Source organism: Poecile atricapillus, chromosome 7, assembly GCF_030490865.1.
Source record: "Poecile atricapillus isolate bPoeAtr1 chromosome 7, bPoeAtr1.hap1, whole genome shotgun sequence".
Lineage (NCBI taxonomy): Eukaryota > Metazoa > Chordata > Aves > Passeriformes > Paridae > Poecile > Poecile atricapillus.
The window spans coordinates 19,945,839-19,967,269 of NC_081255.1; the positions used below are offsets into that span (position 1 = coordinate 19,945,839).

Below are 21,431 nucleotides of genomic sequence, written 5' to 3' on the forward strand. Positions count from 1 at the left end.
GGCGCGCTTTAACCCCGCGGGGCCCGGCCGGGGCCGCACCGCCCGCGGGGCTCGCTCGGCAGCCGCTTCCCCCTCCGCCTCCTCCGTCTCCTCCTCCTCCCTGCGGCCGCAGCAGGTGGGGGGTGCGCGGGCTCCGCCGCCCGTCACGGGCGGGGCGTTGGGCGCGGCGGGTAACGGCGGCGGCCGGCGGGGCGCGGGCGGGGCGGGGCGGCGGCCGCGGGCGGAGGTACCGGGGCTGCTGTGCTGGGCGCTCCTGCCCAGCCCGGGCGGTGCGGCGCTGCCGTGGTCTGGGCTCGCCCCGGGCCGGGGGAGGGCCCCTGCGGGGGCGCAGCTGCCGCTGGCCCGGGCGGGTGTGGGTCCTGACATGTGCTCCCTTCTCGCAGGCTCCGGCTGACCGCGGGGCGCGGGGCGAGCCGCGGCGGGGCTGGGCTGTGCCGGCGCTGCCCCCGGCGCTGTAGGGCCCAGCGTTTGCTATCTCTGCGAAGCTACAAGCGGCAGATGCTCGGAGGTGAGAGCCGTAAAGCTTTCTACTGAGTCAGGGAATTTGTGGCTGCTGGAGTTGAGCTGGCGGCTCACGTGATGTAAGAGTACACGTTTTGTAAGTGACTTGGGCATTTTTTTAAGCGTTATTTAAGATTTTATTTATTTGCGGCAAAGCTACTTTAAATTCGAAGATCAAAGCGTAACGCGAGACTAGTTTGTAGTGCTCCTGCATCCCCATTATGTAGAATGCTCTGCTGCTTGCAGTGCTGAGTGAAATAACTAGTTAAGCAGAGCTCCATAGGCTGCCAAGGTATGATAGGAATTTCAGGGCAATGACTTAAAATAAGAGGCATTCAAAGTAAAATGTGAACGAATTAGGTAAATCTTAATAGTGTATTTAGAAAGGAGACCTAGAGAAATGGTTTGAGACAGTGAATGGAGATTTCAAATTATAGGCATTTATGAGGAAGATGTTTCTAGGGTTTTTTGATGGGGGCAGAAAGCTGTGATACTAATATCAGTTTTAATTTGGACCAGAAAGATCATGGGAGAGGGTAACACCAGGCTCATGGGGATAAATATCTTGGTTCTGAAGCTGGCAGCAGATGCTAAGGAAAAAAAGGTTAAGTATAGTTTGGTTGTACAATAATGCTTTTATATGTGTATCCTCCCAAGATGCTGCAGTCTGGAGTTGAAGGATTTCTGAGCAGAGGCTGTATGTATCGCTTAAAATGTAATAGATGCTGATGGACGTTTCTCGAAAAATTTGAGGTAGTTTATATACTGAGTATTCACAGCACTTTGTGGTGATGCAGGTCCACAGTCTAATTGTGTTTTATGTGGAAAAAATGCCCTTATTTCCCAGCTTTTGCACTGAATGTTTCATTGCGTTCTTTATAGCTGCTGTGTTAAAAGAAGCAAAGAATATTTGTTTTCTCTGCGTTGTTCTGTTTCTCCAGCTGTTTCCTCTTCTAGTTGAAAAGTCACAGCTTATTAGTTTCTCGTATGAAAGCACTGCTTGACCTTTCTTGCACCATGTTTAGGTAGATTCTGTCTTTTTTTACAGGGAAGGTTGTACCTCTGTGAGTTATTTAAGGTGGAGAAGCTTAGTATTCATCAGGAGATATTATGGTGGTCTTTTCTGTCCTCTGCTCCAGGGTTCTGTTAACTGCCTGGGGGCTGTTATTTCCAGAGGACTAATCACAGGGACTCGGGATCTCTTCCTGCATGATAATGCCTAACTAGAGTCTGTTGGTTTAAGTGCATAGCAGAGTTGTGTTTTTCATTGTGTTAGTTTGTGTTTATGAACAAGGAATTTCAGCTGCTGATTTTTATTATCCATTTGTTCAGTTTGAGGACAACTTTCTGCAGTTTATCATTCAACCTGTGCTTATTTTTGTGAATAACTGTGTCTAGTACATGAGTATATCACGTGTTCATCGCTTTTTTAAAACCCACTGAACAACAGAAATGCCTGACTCTAATTTTTCTCTTTGTGACTTTCTTACACTTTGCTCACCCTTCTATAACTTGTTCCTACACTTTGCCCTTTGCCATTTATAATCAGTCGTTAATAAATACCTTAACATCTTAATTCAAGAGCTTTTGGCGGGAACATTGTGAAAAGCTTTTTGAAAATGCAATTATGATGTCTTGTCCAGATCTTGTTGGATGATTCCTTCTTCCAGAGCACTGTGGCAGACTTGTTAGTGTTCCTTCCTTCCACAGAAGGTATGCTGACATTTCACCAATCCCATTTGTTTGGAGTTGTCATGTCTTTTCTGTGGCATGTTTTGATTAACAGAAAACCTAGAATTTACAGGAGAATTATTTCTCGAATTCCCTGGTAATCTGTAGAGAAGTTATGTAGTTATCTTCTTGCATTCCATGCCTGATTTAACTTTCAGGCTATGTGCTACTGAAGCATGTAAGTTTCCTAATTTCTGATATCTGGAATACTAGTTCTGGCTCTGCCCAGTAAATATCTCACCAACTTTAGGAATCAATAAGACAGTGGTTTTTCTTTTAAAAAGTTGTCTGTTTGCAGAGACAGCTGTAAGGTTTGACTAAAGCTGACCTCAGGAAGAGGAGGACATGCAGAACTGGTTTCTGAGGTTCTCCTCTTGTCTGTGACATAGGGAGATTTGGTAACAGAATGTTCTGCTATGGCTACTTTTAGTAAGTGGTTTGTGAGTGCAAAGGGAGAAATGCAGTTTTGAAGATTAACAATAGAGTTATTGTTCAGTGATAGGGAAATGCTAATGTGAAATCCATTGTGTTCAAAATGGGGTAGGAATTTGGGAGCCAGATAAAATGTTTCCATGTGTTTCAGTGTTTTCAGTGACTGAATTAACACAATTTCAGTCATCTGTGTACATAGGATGTAGAGTTGAATCTTGAGGTAGTACATCAGATTATATTCCTTGTAACCTGAGTGTTTGAGGCAAAGACCATGACAGAACAGTCACTGAACACTCAATTTTATCAGATGTAAGAGTATAGCTTTGTGTAATTAAATTTATTTTCTTAAAAAACTTGGTAATTTTAATTTGTTTTCCTGTTTGGTTTTTTCTAAGTAAAATGGAGGGGAGAAATGTAGTTGGGATTTTTGAGTATGATGCATTCAGAATTAACAGAGACTTCATACCCACAGGCTGGGTGGTTTGACTTGATTTTTCATGTTACTTTTGATAATACTGGGAAATTCAGCTGATACTGCTTAAACTTTCCATAGAATGTGGATAAGTTGAGGGATTTCTTCACCCTCATTTTGAAGCTAATAGATTAATGATTAAATTGCCACAATTTTATTAGTGTGGGAAGAAAAATCTGCATTCAGATTTAATTGCAAGAACCATCATTAAAATTACAATATTAAATAAAGGTCACTAAAACCATAATAGTTTTTTAGAGGAAATTATTCTTTTTACCGTACCATTATCACTGGATGTAATATATATATTAATGCTAATGATACACCGTTATTAGGAATTCTGTAGAGAGACAATAAATGTCAAAACTCTGGGGAGGAAATGGAGGGACTTTCATGGCAATTACACGAATTAAAGTAAGTGTATGTCATGGCATTATCAGGGATGTATTTGTAAACCTACAATGTCATGTCGAGAGTGTACCTTAAATTTACCTAGACTTTTCTTTTTGTCTATCCGGATAAAAGCCATCTGTGTGACATCTGTGGATTACTAGGCAAATGTAAAACCTTTAAACAGCTCCATAGCTCCCTTTGGATATTATTTTGGAAGAAAAGAATCACATTGGTCTTCAAGTAAATGCTAAGTACCCCCGCAATTTTACAAGTTAGAACACATGCATGTTACAAGTTGTAGTATTTGAAATATACATAGAAGGACTGTTAACAATTTCTGGTTGATGCTGACTCTACAAACTTTCTTCTGAGACACTGCACCTTTCCAGAGTTGCCTTTCCATATCCTCCCTACCTTGGTGGGGGGTAGAAGTTTTCTGGGTTAGCAGATACTGCGTTTCCCACTTGTCTGGGTTAGGGATGATCAAGTGATGCAATATGACCACAGCGCTGTGACAATTCTCTGCTGATTGTGTGTTTTACAAACCCAGTTACAACTGCTCCTTTTCAAGTTTAAATGTGATATTTAGAATTTTTTAGTGCACTGGTACTGTGTTAAGTTTATAATTCTACTTCTTGCTGCTTATGATTTTCAAGTTTTTGTATGGTTTGAACTCAGACTTACTTAATCAGATTTCTATCTTAAATCTTGGCACTTTTATTGTCAGTTCCTCTCCTGTCTCCCAAAACACAAATCAGTAATTTTATGAACAGCTTCTTTCAGCTCTCTGGGCTTATGAATTATACTAATTTTGAACTCTAATCGTGTTCTTGAAAAAAAAGATGTATTTATTAGTGAATTATCTAGAAGCTTCTGGAAATACTTCTGTAGCTTTTTGTCCAAGAATTCCCAAGGTGGCTTTCAAAGAAGTTCTGGTATGTTATTTCCATGGCAGTGCTTTTTTTTTTTAAAGTTCCTTGGGGTTTTTGTGCTTCATTTGTTCCAACTAGCACTTAAATGCCTTGGTTTGATTACCACTTCCTTGGTTTTAATCAAGCTCTGTGATTTCAGTGGGGCGTATGTTGGGGTCTTTTTGTTTGATATGAGATTTCTTTTTCCAGTGAGGTGGCTCTGCTCTTGTATTCACACTTTTGAATTTGGGTCCCAGAGGCTCATTTTTGCACAATCCATCCATGCCTTGGCCTCCAGGAATTTCTTGCTTGGGAGGGGAAGTGACACTGCCAATTGGGGCAATTACCTCTAGAAAGCAGTGGGTGAAAACAGGTTTTTGGGCAAGTCATTGACCCTGGTGGAGAAGAAACTATAACAAATCCCTGTGTACAGGGTAGTCTTGTTAAAGCATCTGCTCTAAATGAATCTGTGTGTGACTTGCAGGGTGCAAATTTAGAGAATCATTGCATTCTTAGACCTGGATTAGTCCTGCTTCCAGTCAGACATTGTTTGGGGTGACAGATGCTGTGTCAGAGTAGTATTGTCAGTGCAGAGAGACCTGGGGGTTGATAATACTGTGTGTTCAGTGAGTGTGGGTGCAATCTCTTAAAGAATAAAAGCCAGTTTGTTTGGAAGTAGCAGCATATCTAAAATTAGGTAAATATTTTTGTGGACTTTCCAACAGTCCTTGATGGAATTTGTGTCTTGAGGTTCTTAATAATCTTTTGAAAAATGTTATTAGATTGCAGGATTGTGATGTCAGTAATGAAAACATACTTAAACATACTTGTACCTTAGTTTGCTGCCTTTTTCTCATATGTTTGTGCATTTATCTATCTGATAAATCCAGCAGAAATGACAGTAGCATATAAGAAGTGTGTCCTCTTGATACTTACTGACTTTTGAATTCCGTTTTGAAGGCACTGTTGTCTAATTAATTTGTGAACATCTTGCTTTTACAGGGGGGAAAGAAAGTAAAATATGCATAAATCATGTAGAGAGAAAGCAGAGCAAACAATTTCTTTAACAAGAACAGCAACAATTGTTACATTGACTGTGTTTTCTTGCTGCCTTATGTGTACTTTCTGATCTGGAAGTTTTCAGGAGCTACTAAATTACAACACATGAGAGGAATAACAGTTTACCTTTTTTCCCCATTTACATTTATGAACCTGGAGAAATATTTATCTAGCTGGATAATTATTTAGAGGGTTTTTTTTAAGTGATGAGCATTTTGTACAAGGCTTTGGTGTCAGAAATTTAGAAGTTGCTTAGCCAAAGTGTGTTTATTGGAACATTAGCAAGTGGTTAGGGAGGAACATCCCTGTGCTCTAAAATCTACTGAATCCATCTAAAACAGACTTTAGACTTCGTTCCAAAGTGTTGGTTGAAACAAAGGGGCCTTCTTTTCTGTCAGGTGGAAAGTTTGTTTCCCTGAAGTATCATTGTTCCTGTAACAGCTGATGGGTTGTGCTGTCCAAATCTTTAGCATCCAAGCTGGATTTAAAGTTTCCAGCAGTGAGAGATAACTAATGCTATTATGTGCCTTCTTAGTGTGCAGTGGAGGTGGGGTGAGGGGACAATTAATTTGTTCTTTCTTTCGTGTGGGTGGCTTCCCTTTGGTTTCCAGAGGGACAGTGCTGTACTGAGTGGCTGTGCCAAGAAGGGTAAGGCTTCTCCTATTTGTTTCCTTCAACAATTTTGGAGTTTCTTCTAGGAAGCAAGCAACTTGCTAGGGAAAGGCAGTGCTACTAAATGTATAAGTTAATTTAAATGGTTAAATATCTATTTAAATTTCATTTGCCCTCTGCCTATGTATCCTCTCTTGACCCTTTGTAATACATCTCTTTAAGTAACGATCCCGTTTAGACCGACATATGTTAAAACTTCATATAAGTTTACGATAGTAAAATTACTTCCTGGTTACATATGGCAGGAAAAAGTATTTGGCTTGCTCTGTTTTCTCTGATGTACATCAACAGAAACAACTAGTTATCTACAGTATGAGTCTTTATTTTCATGTGTGCGTGGCATTTTGGCTTTAGTTAATGTTTTACAAGACAGTTAAGGCTAAATATAGGAAGATGCATCATTTTTACAGAATACTATTTGCTGTGCTTATTGCGCTCTCAATTCATTGTAAAGAAGTAGAAAAATTTCACTTGGTTCAAGTTCAGTAGTCACTCTCTTGTGCCTTCTTTAACCTTCTAGCTGTATTAGCTACTTTTGTTAATCTAAAATGCTCTTGCTATTTTAGGAGATGCCTACGTAACACACGTTGCCAGCAATTGTACTAAATACTTTGCTGCTGAACCAGTTACTCAGGTACCCAGCCTGTCTCTGTTGCTATGGGAGATTGGAAGACTGTTACTGTGCCGGTGCTGTCACCAGGTAAACTGGGAATATTTTGAATTTTGTTGATCTGCTGATTTTACCAGCGATGCTATAGCAGCTAAGGAGAGAATCTGGAGTTTTGTGCGTGACATATTTGAGTAGTTAAACAGCATGGTAAATAATACAAGCAGTGCTTTGTCTTGGATTGAGTTCTTACAGAAATGCTAATGTAAAATACTGTACTTGCATATGTATAGAAAGGTTAAGAGCTTGCAGTCACATTTTATTTTTTATAATCATGTCTATCAATGTATCTTGCGTTTTCAAAGATTTCTGTGCTTGTTCTATATTCTTTTGCTTCATAAATTGGTTACAAATTTGTTAAAGGAGTGAATACCTTCTTACCTATTTCTGCCTAGTGGAAGAGTACAGCATACACTTAATAAGTATAATAATATCATGCATTCTATAAGAATTTTAGTGAATGCACATCTCTTGCACCCGTGTTGTATTAAGTCAATAAAAAGGAAGTGTGGTCAGTTTTTTCTTGGTGGATGAGTAACACTTGAAAGGTACAACACTCCAAAGTGTTACTAAATCTTCAGTGGAAGTTTTTTTTATATATATTGTGAATTGTTTCATGTCATTCTTGATCAAATTCTGAGCTCTAGAATCTAAATTTCTCTAAATAACTTGAGTACATAAGGCTTTGATTTTTATGTGATGTGTTAAAATAATAGCTGATTTCTTCTTAATGTTTAACTTTTAGATAGCAAAAATACACTTCCATATACCTCAGAAAGAAAGAGATCTCCTACAAGCATGAGCTCACAAGTGCTACGCGTGTCACTGCCTTCATCCAAAAACATGCACAGCTTTTTCGGTGCCTTCTGCACAGAAGAGAATATTGAACAGAGTATATCCTATATTGATAGGGTAAGCCAGATCTTTCTGTTTATTGAAGATTGTCACCTGCACACAATTGATTGTGATAAAAAAAGATTGACAGGATTAATAAGGTTTCTTCATCAGTGCCCAGAAGCTGAAGTTGGTGGGAAGTAAGATTCAGGTTTTCCCCCTACATACAGGTTTCACCTGATACTGTTTGTCCTTTGGAGAATGGTGAGAGATTGATACAGTTATTGATCTCATTTTCCCCCTCTCCCCCCTTGTCTTTTACCAGGAATTGACAACATTGGGATTTCCTTCCATTTATGCAGAGTCCAGAGGAAAAGAATTAAATTTAATATCTATCATAAATTGCATGAATGGATTGCTTGTACTGCAGCACAAGAACCTTCGAGCTCAGGAAGAAGTAGAAATGCAGCATCTGAAACTGGGAAGTGATATGGATCACTTACAGAACTGCTATGCTAAGTTAAAGGTAGAAAACAAGATCATTTCACTAGAATTATGCAGCTCTCTGCATTCTTAACAGCAAGTCCTTTTTTGATTTTTTTTTTTTCCTACCCAGTACTAATTTGCAGTCGCATTTTCATGTGTATTTTAGGGTTTTTGAGGTCTTTTTTTTCCAAATGAAAATGCCTTAAAGTTTATGAAATATGATCTAATAAGAAAACTTCTAATTACTTAGAATTTTAGCCTCCTTAACCAAGGAAGGGGAAAGACTGAATTGGGAGTGTTAATGTACTCTGAGTATTAAACACTTCAATTCCTATTAGCATTTTAGCATTGCTTAAAAGGGTATGCCAGCTCTAAAAGATAAATCCCCAATATAATTGTAACAGGTAAAAGCACGGATAACTCTTCTAGTGCAGGGTTTTTATTAGTCTTTTTCCATATCATTAGCTTTTTCTATGTGTTTTTTTTTTGTTGTTGTTGGATTTCTTGAACATCCAGCTATTAAAGTCTCTTTGTAAGAATTGCTCAGAATCTGTTGTCAAACCAGAAGTTACTAAGCTTCATTTTATCACAGGGTAAACACATGCTTAAGGCCAGCCTCTGTGGAGTAGCTGATATATTGGGAGTTCCTGGGTCCACTTGTATGTGCAGTCATATTAAAAAAGACTTGACTTTCTCTTAATTCTGTTAAGAAAATAAAATAGAAAAAAAGAAAATATTTCAGTGCATGACTCAGTGCTTTTTTAGGTTTGCTTTTCACTTGGGCTGGTTGTCACCATCTCCCTGAGAAATACTGCTGTGGATTTTCAAAATCATAGTAGCCCTTTTGCTGAGATTGGTCATTCATGTAGAAGGATTTTGTTGACATTAAAAGTTATCTGTAACTGCACTGATTTTTATACAAACACTATAAAATGTGAGGTTCTAAAGCACTCCAGTTACTTTGCCTAGATGAATAGCTTTAAGGGGAGAGGGAAATCTAGTGCTACATAAATCCCAGAGCATTTAATTTGGCTGTCAGGTTGTGAGGTTTCTCATGAAGATTCTTTCAGATCCATACAGCAATCCTCTTGACTTGCACTATCGTGTCACCTGTATTTCACTGTGGTTTGTTAAGAAGTTCTTGTTGCTTAAATATATCTGCACATTTGTACCTCACTTTGCATATGAAGGAAAAGCTTGTACATAGTATTTGGATGTCATTTAAGCTGCCAATTTCAGGTCTGAGTCTTATTTGTGGACAAAACTTTCTGAAATGCTAGTTTTGCATTGTCTGTTATGATGAACTCATCCATCTATCCTTCTCTGTATATGTGAGATGTTCCATTTGCATTGTTATGCTCACAGTCCGTATATGTGTCTTAATGGTACCCTTGATTATTCAGCAAAAATGCTCCAGTAAAACTGTAGTTCCAAATTCATCCAGGCTGCTTAGTATCCACCTCACTCTCACAGTACAGATATGCTTAGAGAGTCCTGACTTAATGAAAAAGTCCTAATTGTAAAAGTTAATATCTTTGAAATACCAAGCCGTATCTCAAGTGAGGTTGTTTGGCAGTTTGGTTAACATGGCTTGTTTGTTTTGGTTGGTTGCATTTTTTTTAAATCTTATGCTTTTAATTCTTATTGATACTGAACTATCAACACTTTTTCTAGGAACAGTTGGAATTATCTAAAAGGGAAGTAGTTGGGCTTCAGGAAAGAGACAGACAACTGCAAAGCAAGAACAGAAATTTGCACCAGTTACTTAAAAATGAAAAGGATGAAGTGAGTTGTTTTGTACATTAACACAAGTCATTATATAGATATTGAAGAATTTTTTTTTCTTGCACAGAGTGCTGTAATTGCTCATTTTGAATGTGTTTTTTTTTTGTTGATAAGTGTTGTCTTTCAAGGTGACTGGCATGTTGCATATAGATAAATAGATTCTATAAGGGAGAGGTCTAAGTTGCAACAATAGTAGAGACTACTGCAGAAATGCAGATGTGCAGTTTTCTGAGATTTTCTGTACAGCTATATCTTTGAATGTTCAGATATACCAAAAAGTAGGAGGGGCAACAGGATTCCGTCACTCAAACATTTGTGTAATAGAGGCTTTTGGGGTTTTCTTATTGTATTATAGAGGGAAGCAAAGGACCAATAAGGGAGGTGGGGGGAAGCCCAGCTCAAAAACACAATCTCATTAAACATAAATATCTTGAAACAATATCAGAAAATGCTTTGTCACCCATGCCACCTCTTAGTTTGGGATTTGTTTCCTGTATGCTCCTTCCCTAGCATTGTACTTCACATGGCTCCTATGTTTTTGTGAATGTGGCTCCTCTAAGTTTCTGTGAATGTTCTGTGTTCATAAACATATTCATATGGTTGGGAATCACAGAACTAACTGTACATAGTGAACTTCCTAAAGTTCCAGCTTAAGATACTGAATTTGCTGTATGTTTGTAAGGTTAAATCAGAAAATTTTTAAAACTCCAAACAATACAACCCTAGGAATTGATAGTACTTGTCAAAAATTTGCTTTATGATATTTTAATGTTCTTTTAGACTAAATGGAATAATCTGTCTTTCAGTGTCCTGCTGCCCCAAGGAAGAGGAGTTTTTTTTTGTTTTTTTTTAGTGTAAGCCTAACAAGCTTGCTTTAAAATTGGAGTAATCCTAGATCCTGAACATGAATTACTGAAAGTAAAGATGTATCTTTCTCTGCTCTGTTCAATAAATGTGTTAAAGGTTATGTGCCTTTTCAGAACCTGAATTCAGTTGTACTTCAGAGGAATTAAGTATTTTAATCTGCTGCTTCTGATGTGGGTTTTTTGCTGAAAAGAAACTACCTCAGAGATAAGTCTGAGATCAGAATCCATAGGGTGGGAGAGCTCTTCTGATTCCTTTTGTCACTTCCTTTCACCAGAAGTACATTTTAATAGAAGTTTTGTTTTGCTTCATGCATTTTGGTTTTCTGAAGAAATCTGTTTGTACTTTAGTTCAAGAAACAGCCTTTTGTGGCATTGCTTTTAGGTCCAGAAGTTGCAGAACATAATTTCAAGTAGAGCTACACAATACAATCATGATATGAAGAGGAAGGAGAGAGAATATAACAAATTAAAGGAACGCTTACATCAGTTAGTCATGAATAAAAAAGACAAAAAGTTAGGTAAGTAGCACCTTTGAATTTTACAATAGCAAAATCAGCATATTCTGTATGTTCCAGAACCAATTTTAAGCATTTTTGTCTTTAAAGACAACATGACCCTCTTGCAGATTTGGATGTTAGAATGTTAAAGAAAAGATGCAATATTTCATGTTAACTGACTGTGTAAGAATTTTGTGTATTGTGTTCCATAAGATCACTTGCCAAACATGAGCCAAATGCTGATGTTTACCAAACGAGGTGGAGTTGGTTTTTTGGTGGCTTTTTTTTTTTTCTTTACTAAGGAAAATTTATTCCTAGGATTCCATAGGAATCAATGCCTATGCTAGAGCCATCTCTCCTCTATTTTTTTACTACTGTTGCTGCCACAAGATTTTGGATAATGTCATAAACACTGTATTGTTCCATGCAGTTGCCATCAGGAAGGCACACTGTGATCTTTTTACTTTGGAAGTACTACACTCTGCTTGTGGTTAGCACAAGTAATGAGAGGTTTGAGAGGAAGTTACACAAGGCAGATGTACCATCCTGTACTCTGAAATGAGGAGAAACCAGATCTCCTTTATCATGAGTACTTGTATGTTGTACTGCCCAAAAGTTGTGTTCAAGACATTTGTCAGTGCTATTTACCATAAATAGAATTTTCTGTGAAAAATGGCTGAAAATGGGTATTGTTGTTAGGTATTAAAAAGAGAAGTACCTTTTGGTTCATATATCTGGCCTTTAAATATTTATCTAATATATTTCCAGTGGAAGGGAAATCCTGGTCTTGTCCACCTGCCACCCCCAAACTCAGCTGTTTGCCAGCTGTAATGCATTTTTTAGCAAGCTCATTTAGTTCACTAAACCAGAAGAAAGCTATTCATGTTGTTGCCAAGATAGTTCTCTGCTGACTTAGTTTTCTGAAAGTCCTTGTGATTAAGCTGAACTAAGTTAGGACACAGTAGGAGGAACACCTATTTTGGCTGCAGAAAATCTTTAGATATCAGTTCAGTAAGCTCTAGAAACTTCATCCAGAGGTCAGAAAAACTTAAACTTTCTTGACTTCAGGTGGCTAGTACTAGTTTAAGTATCAGTGAGGTGAAAATAGCAGAGTTTTAAACTAGTTACTATTTCCTTGATATCCAACTAGCTTGGACCATTAATCTCTAGTCATATATTGGGTTTGGGTTTTTGTTGGTGGTGTGGTTGGGGTTTTTTATTTTATTTTTATTCAAATGTGGACAGAAAAGTTTCTTTGTTTTGAGGAATATCTTATGAAACATTAAGAAGTTCCTTATCCTAAACAGGAAATAAAACTGGCATTATTGCCAGAATGAGCATAGAGTTGATACATTGATATAAAGGTTGAAATAGCGGTGAAGCTGACATTAAGAAATGCATAAAAAAGATAAGACATGATGAGAATACATCCTTCTGAGTTTCTAAACTCAAAAACTTAGCTTTTTTCTTTCTTGAACTATGTTATTTTTGCTTTAATCAGGGACATGTGATTTCATATGAGTCTGAAGAGGGGGGGATATTTGAGTAATGTGGTCTTTTTATAGTAACTGCATATAAATGCAATGTCATCTAAATATCTATCTGCATACTGTTTCACACTTTGAAATATCCTTTTCATTTGTAGCTATGGAAGTTCTAAATTATGTTGGTAGAGCTGATGGGAAGAGAGGTGCATGGAGGACTGATAAGACAGAAGCCAGGTAGTTGTCTTAGAACAACATTAATTGAAGCATGTATTAGGGCTGTTATGTTGTTACTGTAAGATTATTTCTTCCAGAAATGAAGAAGAAATGTACAAAGTTCTGTTAAGTGATTATGAACAACGCCAAAAACAGCTTTTACTGGAAAATGCTGAGCTAAAGAAAGTTCTTCAGCAAATGAAGAAAGATATTATTTCACTTCTTCCACCACAGAAACAAAAACCTAAAGAAAGATCTGAAGATGGGCTGGTAAGTGTTCTTCAGTTAAAATTAAATCTCCATAGTAGTTTGGTATAGTGCTGAAGTAATTTGATAGTTATTTAAAAACAGTAAACATGTTATGAGAGTTGCAGTGGATTGCACACCGTGTACTTTGTGTGAAATCCATCCATGTTTGAATATTCTGTTCTCTGTGAACAGGACACATTGTATTCTTTCCAGCAAGTCAATGAAAAGCTTGAAAATATTATTTGAATGAATTTAAATGTGGTAGCTACTGGTATGTAATTCTACGTTGCAACGCAAAATACTGGATTTTGCGTGCCTGGGTTTGTTTGTCTGTTTCCAGATTTTAAGTATTTATTTATACAGGATGTTTTTACTGAACAGTTCACTACCATGGCTATGTAGAAAGGCATTAGATTCTCTTTCACGTTCTTTATAAGATGTGAGGACTCTTCTTGACTTGACTGGATGACTTGCCCCCATACTGGCGCAGCTGCTGCTTAAGTCTGACAGTAGAACTCAGCAATCTGGACCTGGCTGGGTTGAAGATGTGAGAGTGACTGAGTCTTGCTAGCTGACCCATGGTCCCTGGTGGGGTTCTGGGGACTGCCTGGTCACCTCAGCATTAGGCTGTCAGGGAGCTGAACTTCCTGAGAGTCAAATTTCCCTGGATGGAAAAATCTTTCCTTTATGTAAGGGTTTTTCTTCTCATCAGTAAATTGAATCTATGTACATATTTATTTAAACAAATACACATATTTGGAGGCGTGAAATGGTTTGCAGCTTCTTATTTCTGCTCCTACAGGTGCTGTCAGACCAGGAGGAAGATATTGGAGAATTAAATAAAGAGAATATGTGGGAATTATCTTGTGAAACTGTGAGAGAACAGCTTACCAACAGCATTAGAAAACAGTGGCGAATATTGAAAAATCACGTTGAAAAGCTGGATAACCAAGGTTGGTGTTTAACTGCATTATATGTACATATAAAATACATTTTAGAAAAAGTAATATAGATGTGACAGTTTGAAATAACTGAATGCAAAATAAGTAATTCCCTCTCAAGAGCCTTGTCTTGCCACATCCTCTGAGAGTTCTTGTGGCATTCTAAAACAAAGCGACTGATGCTATGGTGCTGGACTCTCCTTATTTCCAGCTGTTAAACAGCATTAAGGCAGCTAAAAATATATAAAATTCTTTCCTAGTATTATTTTCCCATGCAAGTAAATGCAGCCACTACCACAGGGATGTTTGCTGTCAAGAGTAAGATTGAGAAGGTCATGCATGCAATTGCAAATAAAAGAGCAGGTGGCGTTTGAGAATATGTTTACACCCTAGACAGGATTTTAAGAATGCTTATAATAATTTATTTGGTGTAACTAACTGAAAAATAAGCATCGGAAAAAAATGTTACAGTTATTTGCTCTTTTTTGGAGTCATCTTCTTTTTAGTTTAATGGGTTGACCCTAGTATGGCCCTTTAGGGTTCTATTAATGTTCAAATACTGGCTTTAGGGGATCAAAACTTGGCTGATTTACAACCATTGTGATTTAGCTGTGCATTAAGTTAAATAAAGCAGAATGGAATTGTACAAAAAAAAAACATTTCTGTAATTCATTCCCTTACTGGAATAAAAACGTGCATCCAATGTCTGTTAGCTCCATTTCTCCTTCACAGGACTTGAAGGAAAAGGCTTTCTTTTTATATCTGTGATAAATATAGTTGCTGTCATATTTTTATGAACACATAAGCCCTTCAAAAGTGGGCTCAGAAGAACGGGCTAGCAGCATGTCAGTGAAAAAAAACCACCTTTAGTTGTCTTGAGTTTTCTTTTAAATGACTGCTGAAACAAGCGAGGATTTTGTGTAACACTTAGTGCAGTGTAGATGGTTGGTTTACCTTGAGGAATGTGAAACAGCTATGTTTTTGTTGGTTTTGTTTTTTTTCTCATAAACTGGATTTGATGGGTAATTACACATGTAGAACCAACTCTGGATCTCTTGTCTCTGATAAAAATGCTTTTGAGTACACTGTCTATCTGTCTTTCAGGGTGAAGCAAATAGTCTAAAACCTTTTGTTCTTCCACTGAGTCTCTGATATGAGGTATTGGGGTTTTTTTAACTTGTTTTAAAGATGCTTTTTTTTTTCCTCCTTAGTGTCACGTGGACATTCAGGAGTTTTGAATGAAAAAGATGTCATTTCAAGAGCAGACCATGAGCTAGAAACTGAAAAGCTAGAGTTAGAGATTCAACAATGTAAAGAAATGATCAAAACTCAGCAACAGCTTTTACAGGTAGGAGGCTTCATTTGTTCATATTTTTCTCAATTTAATCCAAGTGTATTTTATTTAAAGCTCCACTCTTCTTACCTCTGAGCCTTTCTTCATTCCTTGATCATGCTTTTAAAATAGAACAACTTAGTGGGTTGTCTAACTGTGCTAGTGGCTTGGTTAATAATTTAAGGACTTTTTACCCTGGTAGGAATAATTTTGGGGGGGCTAAACGAAGGTGAGGCTTCCTGAACAGGGACATTTTGATTGCTATCTGAAATCTTCCCCCGCTATCCACCAATTTGATATCTACTGCATTTCTTCCATATTAAACTTCATCCATTTTTCTGATAAAATTGAACCTATGGAAATACTGTACCTCTTATAAGTTACTCACAATTTAACATTTGTCTTTTGTTGCTCTATATCTCCAGCAACAGCTTACGTGTGATGATGATGACACCACTCTGTTACTACAAGACTGCTATTTGTTGGAAGAAAGAGAGCGTCTTCAGGAAGAATGGAGACTATTTCGAGAACAAAAAAAGAATTTTGAGAAGGAACGAAAAAGTTTTACAGAAGCTGCTATTAGATTAGGACTTGAGGTATTAGGAAAGGGAGCTCTTATGGAAGATGAATTACAAGTCCTTTATATGTGCTAAATGTGGAGCCATCCAGCAATATCAGTTTCTGATGTCTATAGAGAAAGATCATTGCCATACTGTACAGAACATATCTTGGGTTGTTCTGGAAGATCATTCTCTTGGCAATTTAAAAAGCCAGGGTTTTTGTGTGTATTGGAAAATACAGTTTCTGCAACTGAACCAAACCAGTTTTGTTTCAGCGTTTGAAATATCTTAAGTACTTACAAAATTTATTAGCTAAATCACTTAGACGCTGCTGAAGTTTGGTTTCCTACAAAAGTAAGGCTTATACAAATTTCAGTCTAATTTGGCCTCAGGATTGAATCTCAAAGGCAGTTGATTTCTAAACTTTGGTGAAAACTGGTGACTTTGCAAAAATACCGAGTAATTGCTATGTTTCCCTTAGTAGGGTCATTATCTGTTCTGGTTTTGTAGCTAAGCTGGCCAGTAAAGCACAGATACTGGCAGTCAGGGTAGATGTGTCTGTGAATGAGCTCTAGCACATGTCCTTTGGTCTAGCCCATAGTTTGGGTCAAAAATGTGAAGGGGGTTACAAGTTTGGCAGGGAAAGGTCATGATGATGTGATTGTGAAACTAGGATGGTACAGATGTGACAGGAAAAAATAAATGGACTTTATTGCTTACAGAACAGCTTGCTTTGATGTGCAGAGCAGAGAGTTGGAGTGAGATGTGATTAAAATTTATAAAGCTGTGGATTCAGTTTGAGCAGATGAAAGTGCTACTGTTGTTCACCAAATCCCTCAAGACTTGGACTAGAGGGAACTCTTAATTTTGAAATTAAGTCAGAAACATACCCAAAAAGGTACTTTCTGGTTTGTTTTTTTTTTTTTATAGTTAGGTAATTGACTTCTGGATTTTTTTCAAAGGAGATTGTAAAGGCAGTGTGTACCATCAAGTTCAAAAAGCAGTTGCCTGAGCTTATAGGCAACACACAGATAATAAAAATTGGGGCACGAGGGGGTGCCTTTCAGTATCCATAATCAAATGGCTTTGGGAATGGGGATGTGTGAGGGAATGCACTGCAGAAAGTGGTAATGCTTATAAATAGGATCTCTAGTGGCCATTGTTGGAGACAGAATAAGCAGCTAAATGGCCAACCTGTCTGACCCAGAATATAAAATACTCTAGATTTCACTTAAGCTACTGGGATAGCAGTAGCTCACATGGTAACAAATACTAACTATGACTAATTTAATTTTATTTGCATTTTAGTGAGTTGGTTAATTTCATGTTGCACATTGAATTCAGCTTTAAAAGTCGTGAGTGCTAATAAACAATAATTGTTTGTCTGGAAGTGTTTAGGACTACTTTGCAGCATAAATATAACTGCTCATGCTTCAGCTTGTCAGAATGCTGAAGTATGAAATGAGATGCAAAGCTTTGTAGGTGTTTGTGAAAGTTTGCGTTGGAGTTCAGCTTCCTCTGTTTTTCTACTAACATAGAATAGGAGCATCCTGTTTCACTGATGGTTTTTGGAGATGAAATACCTTGTTGCTTGATTCCAGCGCCATCAGATCTCTTGGAGCTTGTCTGTTAGGCATTATTTTCTTTTTCTACTTAGAGGGGCTGGAAAGTGAAACAACCCCTTTTTTTTTTTTGCCCCAGTTTTTAGACAGAAGCAATTGGTGCTATTTTCAATGTGACTTTTCCCTGTTTAGAAGGTTTAAGCAGTAATTGTTCCTGGCAGCTGCCTTGGATGAGGGCTGCTACAAGAGTTAGTGCTGCTCTGAGTGGGATAGGGAGCATAGGAGATGGTGCCACTGGGGTGTAGAGCAGTAAAGTGAAAGGATTACTCAGACCTCTGTGGAACAAACAGTGGGACTTGGCCTGTAAGTGCCTCCTCAGCCAATCCTCATTGGGCTCAAAAGCTTGTTCACAGACAGTATTTGCTGTGTTAAGCTGCTGGCTCTCCTTAGTGACATGGACATGTTATGACTTTGGCTTTCTGAAATAGAATAACATCAATTTAATGTGGGCTAGGCTTTTTCCTGTCATCATAAGTGTAAACTGTCATTTCTTTTCTTAGAGAAAGGCATTTGAAGAAGATAGAGGAGCATGGCTGAAGCACCAGTTCTTAACTATGACTGCTGATTGCAAGTCTGAAAATGTGACAACTCCAAGTGCCTTCTTAAGAAGCAAGTATTTGGTTCAAATTATGTTCTTGCACTATTTTTTTCTTCCTTTCAACTAGAAGTCACAACTATGAATAAAACAATTAAAAAACCAAAAGGTCTCAAGAACAAGTTTACCGTGCATCTGTATGCCTCCACATGTCAGGGTAACTGATGGTTCAAAATTTCTTTTTTAAAAGGGAATTGTAATTCCCTTCCTGGTAATTACTTATGTAGTGAATTTATATTTGTGAAACAATCTAGTGCATATCAAATACCTGACAACACAGCAGGTAACTTTCAGGTGCTTTCATGCATACTGCAGAACATGTAATCACTGTGTAATGTAATCACTTTTCCACTTCATATGGAAGCTTTGAAATCTAAATGTGAGAAGGGATTGATCAGGCTCTGCTAAGTTGGCCATGTCTTTCCATTGACTTGAGTGATGGTTTAGTTCATGTAAACAGTAAGACATCTAACTTCATTTTGATTTTGTTTTCTGTATTCTGACAAGCTTGCAGGTTCTCATGTTGGTGTTAATTACTGTCTGTGCATGCTGGAGAAATCTTTATTTAAGGAATAAAAAAGCTTTATCAATTGTAAAGTGAGAAATTACATTTGAGTGACTTCATATGACTACTTGCTGTGGTGGCTGTGTATGCAAATGCTGCATTTTCAAATTTAGAATTTTAACATAACTTCATTCAATAACATTACATATACTTATAAAAAAAATATCCCAGGTCTGTATCAATAAGAGTTATTATTATAGCTCTGCCTTAAGGTGTTTGTTTTTTGTTTTTTTTTTTTAAGTAGAGGGCACAAAGACTTGAAGGACTTGCTTTTTTCCAGTGGACTGCAGCTTAACTGATGATGTGTGTCTCTCTTAGGTTCTGACCCAGATGTTTGTTTAGTGAAGTCTGCATCTCGGCAAAAAAAAACTCCCTCTGTGTTAAGTCCTACTGTTTCACCAGAACCGTGCCAGATAGCTCAGTATATTACACAAAACAGGTTTGTGAAACAATGTTGTAGATGTTTTTTAGAGTGCTGAACACTGTATAGAGCACAGCATAATCTAAAGCTTATGGTTGATGTATAACAAAGGATATTAAACATTATATCATCAAAATAATACTCTGTTTCCATTCAGAGCATTATTTATTTCCATTGGAACTTTTTTTTTCTGCTTCCAGCATTGCATCAGAAAAACCTGCTGCACATAACATGCCAAATCTGTGTGTGGAAAGTGATGACAAAGAAGAAACTGAAGAATGCACAAAGTCATGGGAAGACTCTGGAGTTGGCACTCTGCTGTGCAGAAACTTGCTCATGGAACAGCTGCCTTAGACTTCTAGGGTTGCCTGCTGGGATTTTTGTTAGAGACTTGTTCATAAACTTATCATTCTAAATGAAACAGAATGCTGTGAGTTTGATCATTCTTCTAGAGGATTATGTGGTGATCTGAATTGTGGTGTGTTTCTGTGTGTGCACATGGCTTTTATTTTTTAGACCACTTTTTGCCTCTTTCTTGCAACTCTTGAAAGAAAACTTAAAAATATATAAAAGCTTTGATATTTTTCTAGTAACAGAAGCTCTAATTCTGTGAATAAAGCAATGGTCTGAAACTTTGACTGTAATGAAATACTGGATCCTAATGTTACCTTTCATCACAGGCAGAGATAGCACTTTTAGAAATTGTTTAATTATTGGAAACATTCATTTATGTCTCAAGTGTAACTGGCATTAAATCCTCTTTTGCCTCGACTTGAATGTAAAGTATACTGTAGATTTTTAACAAAACAGGTTCTATATTTATTGTGTGATTTGAAAATACCTCTTTGATATATTAATGATTTAAAGTGCAAAATCTTTATATATTTGTAAATAGAACAAGTGGTTATGCTGAGAAACCATGAAATGAAACATGCATACATAAATATTATTTTACATGGCATTTTAAATTGTTTTATAGTGATACTCAGTTTACAGATCCATTAGGGCTTTCAATGGTTCAGTCAGGAACCAAAGTATTTCAAATGTGAACAATAAACGTGTATTTCTCTTCTAAAAAAACCCTGGTTCTATGATTTGTGTGCAGTAAACTTTTAAGCTACCATGGTTATGGGGCTGTGTACAATGTCTACTAATCTGGTACTGGTTTTGTGTTTTGTTGTGTTTTCTGTTTCGGTTGACTCTAGAGTTTTATTTTTTGTGTAGCCTTGGGGAAGTGTCTTTTGTTTATAATGTAATAAAAATAGCCAAGTTAGAGGTAAGATGTTTCAAGGTATCCTTCACCTTACTCGGTGCATGTAATTTTCCTTGGCCAGTACAAACCATCTTCTCTCGTTGGGTTTTTGTGCATATGTGATCATATATAGCTCTGCATGTGTTATCACTTGTATAGCTCAGATCCTTGTGTAATTGGCTTTTTGGAAGATGTCTGAGCTTAAACTGCCTTTCTTGGGGTCAGAGGTGGGAAATTAACTCAAGTTTAGAATCCTTCACTGAAATGCATTGCTGCTCTGCCCATTTTCTTCAGCCTGGGATGGAGTGTAGTGATTGGATTATCTGGAAAAATAGCAGTAGGATAATACAGGGAGGCGAAGAAACTGCAAAGAAAGTTTCTCAAAGAAACTAAGGTAAAAAGCTGCAGTTCAGTCCATTGAATTCATTCAATCCAGCTTGAGATGAAGAAGTAGTCAGTGAAAACTGCAGGGGATACTTGTGTGATTTTCATATAGCACCTGTGAGGGAGTACAAGTGGATATAATGATATGCTAATGTCTTGGTGGGCTTTTTGCTGCATGGGTAGTCAGGTTGGAAAGAAAACATCATATTTCTGTTTCTCCTGTTCTTACCCAATAACTGGGTGTTCAAAGTCATGTTGTTCACTCTAGCTTTTTAGCACCGTACAGTTCCTGTTTTGTGTTTCCCAGCTCTTGGGCAGCTCATGCCTGAGTTTTGTGGAAGAGTAAACATGCATCAAAAACTTAAGTGAAACCTTAATATATTAAGTGGGAGAACAGAAGTCTGCAAGAAGGCTTATTTACAAGCCAGTAGTGACTGCAGATTTCCATGGTTGAGGCAGGATCCAGATGCCACCAGGGGCTGCTGCTGTTCCAGTGTGTGCTC

At 37.6% G+C, this 21,431-nt stretch overlaps 1 protein-coding gene across 1 annotated transcript; it reads left to right on the forward strand.

Annotated features, from left to right (window-relative positions):
- The first annotated feature begins 220 nt into the window (after window positions 1–220).
- SSX2IP (SSX family member 2 interacting protein) lies at window positions 221–20,353 on the forward strand. Its single transcript, XM_058842768.1, has 14 exons — window positions 221–508; window positions 6,738–6,871; window positions 7,584–7,750; window positions 7,998–8,198; window positions 9,833–9,943; window positions 11,192–11,327; window positions 12,952–13,027; window positions 13,105–13,276; window positions 14,058–14,208; window positions 15,408–15,544; window positions 15,955–16,125; window positions 18,212–18,320; window positions 19,190–19,310; window positions 19,493–20,353. Exons 2-14 carry the CDS (start codon window positions 6,829–6,831, stop codon window positions 19,644–19,646), a joined length of 1,749 nt encoding a protein of 582 aa, XP_058698751.1. The 5' UTR covers window positions 221–508; window positions 6,738–6,828; the 3' UTR covers window positions 19,647–20,353.
- The last annotated feature ends 1,078 nt before the right edge of the window (window positions 20,354–21,431 follow it).